We start from the raw sequence: 13,409 nt of genomic DNA on the forward strand, positions 1-13,409 counted from the left end.
AGCCTTGTCTCCTTAAATTTTTCTGCCTCTGAGAATGATTTTCTGTTATGGCATTACCGCTTAGGGCATCCAAACTTTCAGTACATGAAACACTTATTTCCGCATTTATTTTGCAATATTAACGTGTCTTCTTTAAAGTGTGAAGTGTGTATTCGTGCCAAATAGAGTCGTGTCTCCTTCCACTCCCAGCCCTATAAACCATCCAAACCCTTCACCTTAGTCCACAGTGATGTTTGGGGTCCCTCACCAACCACAACCTCCACAGGGAAACGCTGGTTTGTCACTTTTATAGACGATCACACTCGGCTTACTTAGGTCTTTCTTCTCACTGATAAGTCCGAGGTGTTATCTGTATTCCAACAATTTTATGCCACTGTGGAAACCCAGTTTAATGCCAGGATTGGTATTTTGAGAAGTGACAATGGGCGGGAATTCTTTAACGCTTCCTTCCAGGAGTTTCTTACTTCCAAAGGGATTATCCACAAGAGTTCGTGTGCCTACACTCCCCAACAAAATGGGGTAGCAGAGAGGAAAAATCGTCATTTGGTGGAAGTTGCTAGGTCCTTAATGCTATCCACATCACTCCCGTCTTACCTATGGGGTGATGCCATCCTTACTGCTGCTCACTTAATCAACCAAATGCCTTCCCGGGTCCTCAATTTTCAAAAACCCCTAGATTGTTTAAAAGAGTCATACCCTACGACTCGTTTAGTCTCCGATGTACCACTTCGAGTTTTTGGCTGTGTTGCCTTTGTTCACTCTCATGGTCCAAACTGCACGAAATTTATCCCCCGTGCTCAAAAGTGCGTCTTTGTTGGGTATCCACTCCATCAGTGCGGGTATAAATGTTACCACCCATCCTCTCGCAAATATTTTGTTTCCATGGATATCACCTTCCTTGAGGATCAGCCCTTCTTCCCTGTTAGCCATCTTCAGGGGGAGACCTCTAGTGAAAAGACTAACTGGTCCACATAAACAATTCCCTTGGAGTCTGCCCTTATTCCCAAACATGTTGGTCCTATCCTTCCTACCAATCATGTCCCATGGTTAACATACTATAGGAAAAATCTCAGGAAGGAAACAGCGTCACCTGTTGCATCTCCGGCTCCGGTCCATGAGTCAAACCTGACATCAGGTACATGTATTCCTGAAATTAATGAGATTGATACTTGTACTAACGAGTGCAGAGAGGAAAAAGGAGGGAAAGGTGCTGATAGCACCACTATAGCAAATGGGAAGACGACAGTGAATGACGATTCAGACACAGCTCTAGAAAATGTGAGTTATACTAAAGATAATGGTGAAAAAGGCGTGATTTCTGAAGATGAGAAACAGGAAGAGGAGACTAGTGATCACAATGGAAATTCTGATAGTTTGAAGGAATATGATGCTTCTCTTGATCTTCCAATAGCCCTGAGGAAAGGTATTCGGTCATGTACAAGGTACCCCATGCATAGTTACATGACATATAGTAACCTGTCATCAGAATTTAGGGCCTTTACCACTAGTTTAGATGCAGGGGTGATACCGAGTAACATACAGGAAGCAATGGGAACTGAAGTTTGGAAAGCTGCTATTATAGAGGAGATGAGAGTTCTGGAGAAAAATGGAACGTGGGACCAGGTGATCCGGAGACAGTTGGGTGCAAATGGGTTTTCACTATAAAGTACAAGTCAGATGGGACTGTTGATCGGTACAAAACCAGGTTAGTTGCCAAAGGGTTTACTCAAACCTTTGGGGTAGATTACTCCGAGACATTTTCTCCCATAGCTAAACTCAATACTATCCGAGTATTGCTATCAGTTGCAGTTAACAAAAATTGGCCCTTGCATCAACTAGATATAAAGAATGTCTTTCTCAATGGAGAACTTAAGGAGAAAGTCTACATGAATCCTCCTCCCGGATTTGAAGATCAGTTCAAACAGCGAGTCTGCTGGCTGAGAAAGTCACTATATGGGTTGAAACAGTCTCCGAGAGTCTGGTTTGACAGATTTGCCACATTTGTCAAAGGACAAGCCCAAAGGTATTCAGATCATACACTTTATACAAAGAAGTCAACTTTAGGGAAGGTAGCAGTTCTCATTGTGTACGTTGACGATATTGTGCTCTCCGGTGATGATGATGTTGAAATTGTGAAACTCAAAGCAAAGATGACCAAAGAGTTTGAAACTAAAGACCTTGGGAATTTAAGATACTTTCTCGGAATGGAAGTAGCCCGGTCTAGGAACGGAATCTCAGTGTCCCAACGGAAATACACGATTGATCTTCTAACAGAAACGGGAATGACTTGGTGCAAACCTGCTGACACCCCAGTTGAATATAATTCAAAGCTCAGCAATACTAGTAACAGTGTTCCAGTCAATAAAGAAAGGTATCAGCGGTTAGTTGGGAAATTGATATACTTGTCTCATACGAGACCTGATATTTCATATGCAGTGAGTGTCGTCAGTCAGTTTATGCAGGCTCCTTGTGAAGAACACATGATAGCAGTTGAACGCATCCTTCGATATCTAAAAGGTACACCAGGTAAGGGGTTAATGTTCAAGAAGTCTGATAAATGCTGCATTGAAGCCTACACTGATTCTGATTGGGCAGGGTCTGTTGTTGATAGAAAATCAACATCAGGGTATTGCACATTTGTTTGGGGTAATCTTGTGACCTGGAGGAGCAAGAAACAAGGAGTTGTGGCCAGGAGTAGTGCAGAAGCTGAGTATCGGGCTATGAGTTTAGGGATATGTGAAGAGATCTGGTTGATGAAAGTGTTGTCAGATTTTCATCAAGACAACGAGCTCCCAATGAAACTGTTTTGTGACAATAAGGCAGCAATAAGTATTGCAAATAATCCTGTTCAGCATGACAGAACAAAACACGTTGAGATCGACCGACACTTCATCAAGGAAAGAGTTGACAACGGAAGTATATGCATTCCTTATGTTCTCTCAAATCAGCAAATTGCAGATGTGCTCACAAAAGGATTACTGAGACAAAGCTTTAATTACTGTGTCAGCAAGTTGGGTCTTATTGATATTTACGCCCCAACTTGAGGGGGAGTGTCGAAAAAGCAGCTTGTAACCCTAGGGGCATTTTAGTAATTATGTGTATCCTAGGACTTCCCACTAGTCTATTTATTTGGCCTATTCTCTTGTACTTTGTGTATCAGAATTAATAATAAAAATCAGTGTCTATCGTGGTTTTTCTCCCTGGACTAGGGTTTCCACGTAACTGTGTTGTTATTCTCTTCCCTACTCTTTTATTTTTGACAGTTATCATCCGCATAATTAGATTATTAAGCGGCCTCTTCTTACCGAAACAAGATTTTATATTTATGCTTGTGACTGGCTTAGATATTGTTCATATTGGTATTCTAAATTTTTTCTGTTGAGGATCCTGATTTTAACAGGGAACAGTAGTTCTTGTTTTTCAACCAGCTGAAGAAGGAGGTGGGGGAGCAAAGAAAATGTTAGAGGCTGGAGTACTGGATAATGTTGATGCCATCTTCGGGTTGCATGTAAGTTCCAGGCATCCTTTTGGTATGGTGATCTCCAAGCCTGGTCCTATTCTGGCTGCAAGTGGTTTCTTTGAGGCAGTTATTGGTGGTAAGGGAGGTCATGCTGCTCTACCCCAACACACAATTGACCCAATTTTAGCAGCTTCCAACATTATTGTCAGTTTGCAACATCTTGTCTCGCGCGAAGCTGATCCTTTAGATTCACAGGTATTGTTTCTTTCTAAAGATTTCTCAGGCTTATAGTCACTGCAACTATTCAGAAGCCATCATTTACATTGTGGGAAAATTTCGTTGATTCCTTTATACTCTGTCAATGCAATTGTCGTGGCTAGTGGAAAGTCCTGAGTTTTGTGTTCCTCAAAGCGTAATTCCTTAATTTCTGGTATGGTTTATCTGAGTTTGAGATTCTTCCCATACCTCTTTGTTATTAAAATGTTCTAAGTCTTAGAACACACTAAGGATATGTTTAACCCAAGGAGTAAGAGTCGGTGAGTAGAGTTGTTAAATCCTCTCCTTGTTTGGCTTAAAGAGTCAGAGTTTCAAGGGATGAGACTGGATTAATGGTGAGATTATGTCTTCTAGACGAGTAAAACGTACGTGTAACCAATCAAACAATTCTCAAAATTCTTTGCTGAAATCATTTTTCAAAAGTCGTAAACTTACTATTATTCCACATGGATTTTAATTTGGGAATGAAACACTATGATTGTTTACCTTTCTATTTTAGTTAACGATGTTGTTTAAAATTAAACACTCTTGTCTCTATACGTACGAGAGGAGAGCAGCTCCTAGCATTTTAGCAAACATGTTTGAATCTTTTAGGTGGTTACAATAGCAAAGTTTCAAGGCGGTGGTGCATTCAATGTCATACCAGACTCTGTTACCATTGGAGGCACTTTCAGGGCATTTTCAAAAGAAAGCTTCATCCAACTTAAACAAAGAATTGTAGAGGTAGATTCCTAGAAATATGCTGCCTCAACACTCAAAACTCACTTTCATAATGCTTCTTCCTTCTTGGAAAAACAATGACAGGTTATCACAAAACAAGCCAACGTTCAAAGGTGCAATGCCACTGTTGAGTTCAATGAAGATCAAAAGCCTTTTTTTCCAGTTACAATGAATGACCAAAATCTTTACAAGCATTTCCAAACCATCGCAGGCGACATGTTGGGTACCAAGAACGTCCTTGATATGCAACCATTGATGGGAACAGAAGACTTTGGATTCTATGGTGAAGTGATTCCAGGACTGTTCTACTTTGTTGGGATGAGAAATGAAACTGTAGGAAAGTTCGACCAAGGACATTCACCTTATTATATAGTAAATGAAGATGTTCTTCCTTATGGTGCAGCATTGCAGGCATCAATCGCCACAAGGTACCTTCTAGAGTACTCACCTAAATCTACTTCAACTAAAGGACACTCTCATGATGAACTTTAAAGATTTGTAGTCGTATGGTAGGAATGTTGTTAAAGCATTGTAAGGGTATATTAGTAATTAGTTAATACGGTATTTATGGTATTATGTTATAAATAGGAGAGTGGAAAAGGAGAATGCATGCATTATTTTAGTTAGTGGATTAGAGCTCGAGAGAGATCCTTAGAAGGGAGGGTCCAAGTACCATGAAACACGTGATTTATCTTGTAATTTTGTTACTGTTTATTTCAATACATTTAAAATATATCAGTTATAGTGTCATCCAAGTGTTGACTCTATTTGTAGTCACTCTTTGATGTGATTATCATCTCAACTTGATTTATTATGTATCAAGTACCGGTCACTGTTGTAATGTCTAGAAATGTGTTTAAAACATTTCAGATGTAATTTTAGAAAACCCCTTTGCAACACTGGACAGGTGACTCGAGCATATATGAAAAACGTTGTATTTTTGTTATGTTTTAATGCTTAACAATTTGTTAACGCTTGAAATGATTATGTACTTAGCACCCAGTCATGCATGTTGCCACAAGCTATAGAGTATAGATACTTCAGGTGAGGTAAAGAATCTGTATCAGATACTGATACTTCCAGATACACATATCTGACACACGATTTGACGTATCTATTTCTATGCGTATTAAAAAAAAACAAAAAAACAAGCAACTCATTCAATATTTCTTAATCTAAAACTAGGCAATCTATTTAAAAAGCTCACGACTCAAGTCCAAAACTAAAAAAAAAATAACGAACCAAACCCTAAACTAGATTACAAAGTCGACCAAAATATAAATCATTTGGATATCTTCAACCATTCAATAAAGAAGTTCTTTCGTTTATCTTCTTCTTTGCAATATGAGTCATTTTTTTATTGCATTTTTATTAATTATTGTACTTCAACATCTTAGATGTTACTTTTTTTGTAGTGTACTTCAGTGCTTGTATTCTATTTTTTAACTTGTATGCTAAATTTATCTATATCCTAAATTTTTTTAAAGAAAAAGAAAATGTATCAACATATCAATATCCTCATTTTTTAGAAATATATATTAAAAAATATATATAAAAAAATGACACATCCTTTTGTCATATCTAGTTGTATCTTTGGCAAACCGCTATGTAAAGATAAGGTTTTCCCCAGCCGAAAGGAAACAGATAGTATTCATAGTATTCGAAGGATGGCGTTTGCATTTTCTCAGGGCTCTTTCTTAGTCCCTTCTGAATATTATCTGATGGACGACCATCACCATGAATTTTTTGTCTGGATCCCCTCCCCCACCTCCCCCTGCATAGCCTCTTTCCCACTTTCGGCATTTACCTGCTTGAGGGCTCATAAATGGTTTTGAATTTAAAAGGAACGGTAGCTATATGTTTATCAAGGAACCAAAAAAAACTTCCTCTTTCAAGCAAATATTATAAAGTTGTAACAACGATTTTCTACAAACAGGTATCAACATCCTTTTTATCCCATTACAATTATAACTTTGCATGAATATGATACGTAGTTTTTAATTTTAGCATTTAGCAAAGTAATTTTTTACATTAACTTTCTATGAATAAGTTACGTAGTTTTAATTTTAACCATTAGGAAAAAAAAATTTACATAAATAATGACGTAATATAAACCATCTACTGAGTTGATTGAAGTAAAAACATCGCTAAACTCAAGGTTGTATGAATATGAGAAACTCTAAAATGATGCAGAAGCTTATAAAGTTGACTGTAAAAGCTCAAAGGTAGTGCAAAATTTGATGGCACATGATGGGGCATTTTAACCACATTTAATTAAAACAACTTTACATCATCCAAATTTTCTAAAGAATCTATCCCAAAACACTCGTGAGAGAAAATTGATCCTACTCTGTGCTAGCTACAGTCTAAAAAAGTTCTTCATTTTAACACAAGCCAAAATTTGGAATCAATGCAACTGTGAAAGTTAGAAGCTTAAACATTCCTTTTAGCTACAAGGCCCTAAATTTTGAGGCATTTTCTGAATTTTGACGCCTATATTGAAGGAAAGAGCATCTTCAGAATGAAATATATAGAGCTATAAGAACGTAAAAATGGGCAATCCCAGGACTAGTGGATAAGATTTTTACTGAAAGTGTAATTTCTAAATGAAACCCTCAATTAGTTTCTTTGGGTGAAGGTTTTCTCTAATCCCAGGCCTAATGAGAATATAACCCCAGGCCTGATGAGAAAAACTCATACAGAGATTTGGGGAAGCTCATATTTTTTTCATCACAATCCCTAATTTGTTTCAGCACCCAAATCATTAAGAGAAACTGCCTCCACATAATTGCAAATATGACACAAAACGCAGAAGTATCTGTTTGTATCACCTTTGTAGCTTCATGGTCTGAGCTATATCTGTGTGGAGACTGTTCTTCCACCTTCTTTGTACGCAACGACATATAGCTTGAACATAGCAAGACAAAATATGAAAGTTCAGAAAGAAAATGTTCGACTAACAACAGAAATTCAGATCCAAATCACATTACTTCTAATATATTGTCAAAGTAAATATCTTTTACATGGTCAAAAGACTCAAAATAAACTAAAACATCTATGAGAAATAGGAAGAAAAAAAGCTTAATAATAACGCATAAAACCATGCCTCTCCAGCAGCCAAGCTCCCGCACGAGTTCGCTATTTGCTTACTTCTCAGAGGAGTTGGGTCCTCTCTTCTTTCCAAAACCAACCACTGTAATGATCAAACAAATTTAAATCGCACATTAGCATGATGCTTATCGAATCCTGATATGAAAATCTTCCTAATGCAATAAAAAAATTGATTCTTATATAAAGCTACATGTAATCTAACAAATACACCAATTACCATAATCCGAGAACTAGTGATTGAATACAATGCTAAACCAAAATCGGCAATTCTAAACCGGCAATGCATCAGAAAAAACAAAAGAAGCTGACAACAATAGTTTACCTGCAGTGACGAATCTGCGATTGTATTGCATCCGCTTGTGTGCACGTCCACGGGGCTTCTTCTTCTTATCCTGTTTCGCTACTTTCGGAGTTTGACCTCTCACCTTTCCGGCACGAGCCAGAGATCCGTGTACTTTCCCTGAAAATCGATCAAAACACGAATACACACAATTAACAAACAGATTCATACAAATGAAAGAACCGAAAAACACAAGAAAAAGAACTGATCGAAGATCGGGAAATCAAGAGTTAGGGTTTTACTCACCCATGGCAAATTGATTGCTTCGGTACCTTCCTGGTGCTTACTTTCCGAAAACAAGCCGCTGAGGAGATCGAAATCAAGAGTTAGGGCTTTCGTCGGATGAGATTATATAGACAATTAGAATAGGGCTACCTACAATACATTGTGGATTTTGGGCCGATTAAATTGGGCCCTACAAAGTACAAATGGTAATGGGCCAGCTTTTGCTGTCAGGTTTGGAAGATTTGGGTTGGGACTAAATTTACGACGGGTATATTTGATAACCGCGACATCAAGAAAATTTATACCATATATTATCGAATAATATATGTAATTTTTATTTACAATTTTTAATATATTGGTAAGCATACTAAAAAATAAATCATGATATATGCCGTATATATTTACATTTTTCCAATATATTATCAACATATCCAACATATGCACAACAAGTATCAAAATGAAAAAGATAAATCTTTTTATATAATTTGAGGAATAGTACCAAAAGAAACGAAAAGCATGAACAATACCATTAAATGCAAAAATGAACTTTATTTTAAATATTTAATTAAATAAAATAATCAAATCTTCCGAAATATATATGAAAATTGGTTTTCTAAAAGAGTATGTACTAAACACTACCACATCCCCTATGGAATCCAATATTCTTGCATCCAGTTTACATCACGCCCTCAAACTTTTCCGTCTGCAGTTTTGACCTCTCTTTACTATTGTTGTTGTAGCTGCTTTCTCATAGGAACCCATGAAGATTATTATGAAAAATCATAAACCTAAAATATAAACATAATTTTTTAGAAACAGTTAACCAAAGTTCTATTTAATCATACTAAACCGTATGATTTTCAAAACTAAATAAAGAATTAAACTAAAATCGATTGTATTGTTAAATTTGTTAACGTATTTTTCAGCATGAGAGCGCGAGGTGTCACGGTCATGCTTGTCCAGGGCTTGTTGCCCATGGCCGCATGCACATCTGAACTCCTTTTTATCATGCTTTCATCTTATATATTTCATTATGTAAGTTAGTTTGCTTTGTCAGTTCATCTTGTTGTACTACTCACCTATGTCTATATGCAAGAGTTACAGTCACAAAATTGCTTAGAATGCACTATATAGGGATAAGACTAACCATCATATCCTCATTCTCGGAGTGGTATGCTATAAAGTCGTTGTTGTTTATTGCTTTCTAGCCTACAATCTTTCTTCTCTCAACTCATACTTTCAAACGCTTGCAAAAAAATTTTCCTCTAAACCCGTTTTCTCCAAAACATGGATAGAGATTGCGAGAGGCACCCAGTGTGCCATCGGTGATCCGAATACGATTTGGCTGACTTGTGCATGAGTGGGAGCAAATGTCGCACAATTGCTAAGTGAAGTTTTCGAAAGTGTGATTGTGACAGTTGGTACCAGATCCAGGTTGGCTCACAGAGGGAAAAATCAGTAATGATGTTGGTGACAAGAACTTGAACAAGTCCCAAGCAGACAAGTTGGTAGAGATGGAAGAGAAAATGCTCTACCTAAGAGAAGTCCTTGATAATATTCGTTTCTTGGAAACTCGATTGCAAGAATATGCCAAGAAAGCCAATGGAATTGATGTGATAGTTGGCCGCCTAGACGAGTTACCCGTCAGAGTATTGATGATAAGAGTTGAGACCCTAAAGAAAAAGGTTGCACGATCTGGCAGTTTCGAGCGTAGGGATAGCTCAACAGTCTATGTTTCCCATGTAGAGGAGCGCGTCGAAGAATTGGACGACTCTTAGAAAACAATAGTTCAGATGGTAACTGATTCGTTCGAAGATTTTTTATCAACCCTTGACGTCATCAAAGCCGAGATTGCAGATGTGAGTGCGAGGGTGAAACTCATTATCCGAGTGGTAGGGAACCAAGCTCCACTTGGGGAAGCAATCCAAGTTAACAAGATAAAGATCTCAGAACCAAAACCTTTATGTGGGGTGCGAAATGCGAAGGCTTTGGAGAATTTTATCTTCGACGGATGAACATCATGATAGAGGAGTCAAGAGTCACACTAGCAACCATGCATCTAGCTGAAGATGCAAAATTGTGGTGGAGATCACGATTTATGGACATGTAAGAAGGGCGTTGCACGATAGATATCTGGGATAAATTGAAACAAAAACTTCGTTCACTGTTCTTTCCTAAGAAGTTCGAGATTTTGGCCTGATGAAAACTCCAAGAATTGAAACACACAAGCAACATTCGAGATCATGTGAAACAATTTGCGGGATTTATGTTGGACATATACGACATGTCCGAGAAAGAAAAAGTTTTCTACTTTGTCAAGGGTTGAAACCATGGGTAAAATCGAAGCTGTATGAATAGAGCGATCTATTGGATTTTTCTTTTCCTTTAATACAAGATCTCTCCTCTACCTATTCAGCAGCGGAATGACTATATGACTCCAGTACAAACTCTCAAGAAGTGGAAAGCAACCAACTTCCTCAAATAGAGGAAATAGAAACGGTCGTTCAAGTTCTTTTAGGCCTGGGAGGGAGGGACAAGAACACAAATGGGGATCATAAGCCCTTTTAACAGAAATCTGGAAACAATTGGCGAGAGCTACCATAGCAGTATAACAATTATAATCGCCACCGTCCTGCTACATATGTAGAGGACCATACAAAGTAGGTAAAATCTCAAATCGAACGACCTTTAATGCCTTCCAAGCCACCCTAGCCTCGGGCTCAGAAGAAAGGCCGAAAAAGGTCGAGTTTGTACCTGAGCAGGCCGAAAAGAATGACAATCCCAGGATGGGAGTGTTGAAATTCTTATTTGGTCTCCAAAAGAAGATGGGAGAGACAAAGGAACCACTGGAAAGAGGGCTCATGTATGTGGATGCGTGGGTCAACTAGAGCTCGGCCAAGAGTACCATGGTCGACTCTAGGGCAACCCACAACTTCATGACTAAAACGGAGTCCTGTCTTCTGAACCTATCCTGGGTAAAAGACGTTGGGAAAATGAAAGTCGTAAACTCCGAAGCCCTGCCTATTACAGGAATAGCAAAGAGAACGTCAGTGAAATTAGGGGATTAGAAAGGCCTTGTCGACTTCGTAATTGTTAAGATGGACGATTTCGACGTAGTGTTGGGACAGAATTCTTACTTGAACACAAAGTTATACCGATAGCCCTCGCCAAGTGCCTAGTAATTACTAGATCTACGTCCACCATAGTTCAAGCCAACATCAAGTAGCCAAATGGGATAAGAATGATTTCATGTTGGGAATGTCCTAAAACTCGCAGTTCATAATCATGGGAACATATTCTATTTATCAATAAAAGTATTATTGAAGCATTTATTTAATAAAATGTGTTATTGAAATTGCATTATGTAATAAAATCCAATAAACGAATTCGTGGCTATAGTATGAATACTGTAACTTTATGTAGAGACATAAAAGAGGATCAAGTTATAGTATATAGCCAAAAAGGTCTATAAGTATATGGATAGAATTGGGTACCTCGTCTTAGAGACACTATGGATGCGACCTACTTTATATGCTGATACAAACGATGTGATTCCGAAATTGTTTATATGGAGAAATGCGAGTAGGGGCATCCTATGCAAAAGAGTTTTGTATAAGACCGGATAAAAAAAATAGTCACTTTTTCTTTATAACAACTGTTTACTATTAAAACTGACTATTTCAATTCGATAGCTTAGGGTAACTCGATCTTAATTCTGAGCTTAACTATGAACTCCTGTTTATTCAGGATTATTCTTTGATATGCATAGGTGAGAATAATTCAACAACACTGCTCAACAATCATCCCATTTTGGGGATAACACTGGATAGATAGCTGGGGACATAGTCCTACAAGATGGAATTCACTCCTACCCGTTTTAGAGTTAGTAAATAGATTGTTCCCTTAAGTACTGATTCATGGTCTTGAACAAATGGGCCCCGCTCCTCTTGTGGCCGAGAGTGAAATGGTTTATTAGTTGGACTATAAACCAATTGTTCAATAGAGGATCAGTGGGAGCTTAAGGAGCAAAATGTATTTATAGGGGTAAAACGATAATTTTGACCTAACTGTAAATACGAACGACCTGTAAAGGATCGACTTACTGATTATGGTTAAATCAAGTGGACAAAAATATATTTATAGTGAAGAGAGTGCACCTATCGAGTTATAGTGGTATATCTCAATAGTTAACGAATATTGATTAATTCGGTTTAAAAAGTTTAGTCAATTAATCTCAAATCGTTGGAGCTCATGATCTGTAGGTCCATAAGGTCCCTCTACTAGCTTGTAAAAGATTAAACATTGGATTAGAAAATTAAGCGAATTTGAAGTGTTCAAATTCGAAATTAATGTTTGAATTTGAAGTGTTTAAATTCAATTTAGGGTTTGGACAATTATATTTGATATAATTAAACGTTTAATTTTGTTGAAATTAAACATAATTGGAGAGTTAAAAAATATTTAAATAATAATTTAAATATTTGATGAGGTAAAATATATAAATTTAATATTTGATATTAAATTAAATTAATTAAATTAGTTTAATTAATTATCCAATTTGATAAAATTCAATTTTGAAAATTGTGTTGAAAATTGTTAATTTGATCCATTGGAATTTTGGATTTTTTGAAAATTAAAAATTATAAAAACTTATTTTAAAATTGAATTTGTAAATCAATTTTAAATATTAAGTTTTTTCAATTTAAATCAAATTTTAGTTTTATAATTGGATTAAATTAGCAAATGGGAAAATTAGGATTTTCCCGCTTACTAATCCACCTCATGCCACTCCAATTTCAATGGAAATTGAAGTGTCATCTTCCATGCAATTTGAATTGTATGGACTTGCATTATAAATTGAAGTGTTTGACTTCAATTTGAGGGGCATGCAAGCTGAATTCTAAAGAAATTCTACTGTTTTTTTTTTCTCCAAAAGCCCATCACAATTAAGCTCAATTGAGAGTTTTCACCACTCAAATTCAAGTCTGAGATTAGTAAAAAAGCTCCTCTTGGTAGTCTACTAAAGTTTTGGAGATCAAATTCGTGGGGTTCAACTAGGATCAAGAGTGATTCTATAAAGGTATAAACATATAAAACCCTCTTTTTATGAAAACTATTTTACGCATGTTTTTTAACTCAAATTAAATGTAATTAGGGTGTTTAATGATTCCGTTAGCTTCTGCTTTATGCATGTTTACGGTATCAGAGCATGATTTAAGCACTCAATTAACATTAATTTGAGTTTGATGGGTGAATTTCTAGCAATGCATGTTTGGT

At 36.9% G+C, this 13,409-nt stretch overlaps 2 protein-coding genes across 2 annotated transcripts in view; one reads left to right on the top strand and one right to left on the bottom strand.

Moving 5' to 3' along the window:
* The window catches only part of LOC120070918 (IAA-amino acid hydrolase ILR1-like 4), a 36,094-nt gene extending 30,861 nt beyond the window's left edge, over positions 1 to 5,233 (top strand). Inside the window, exons 3-5 of the mRNA XM_039022826.2 lie at positions 3,401 to 3,715; positions 4,331 to 4,459; positions 4,541 to 5,233. Of these exons, the coding sequence (XP_038878754.1) occupies positions 3,401 to 3,715; positions 4,331 to 4,459; positions 4,541 to 4,948 (852 nt within the window). The 3' untranslated portion in view covers positions 4,949 to 5,233. The remainder of the gene's footprint in view (positions 1 to 3,400; positions 3,716 to 4,330; positions 4,460 to 4,540) is intronic.
* A 2,180-nt stretch (positions 5,234 to 7,413) lies between these two features.
* LOC150038049 (small ribosomal subunit protein eS30z/eS30y/eS30x) lies at positions 7,414 to 8,228 on the bottom strand. The gene is made up of 3 exons (XM_090310637.1): positions 8,154 to 8,228; positions 7,890 to 8,027; positions 7,414 to 7,649 (listed from the first exon to the last, which is right to left on the bottom strand). Exons 1-3 carry the CDS (start codon positions 8,155 to 8,157, stop codon positions 7,603 to 7,605), a joined length of 189 nt encoding a protein of 62 aa, XP_090166763.1. The 5' UTR covers positions 8,158 to 8,228; the 3' UTR covers positions 7,414 to 7,602.
* Between the last annotated feature and the right edge of the window lie 5,181 nt (positions 8,229 to 13,409).

Source organism: Benincasa hispida, chromosome 2 (genome assembly GCF_027475165.1).
Source record: "Benincasa hispida cultivar pf3 chromosome 2, pf3_genome.v1.1, whole genome shotgun sequence".
NCBI lineage: Eukaryota > Viridiplantae > Streptophyta > Magnoliopsida > Cucurbitales > Cucurbitaceae > Benincasa > Benincasa hispida.

Coding starts and splice junctions, on each gene's coding strand:
- LOC150038049 (XM_090310637.1), bottom strand. Junction 7,650..7,889: donor TCGCAGATTCGTCACTGCAG/GTAAACTATTGT, acceptor TGATCATTACAG/TGGTTGGTTTTGGAAAGAAG.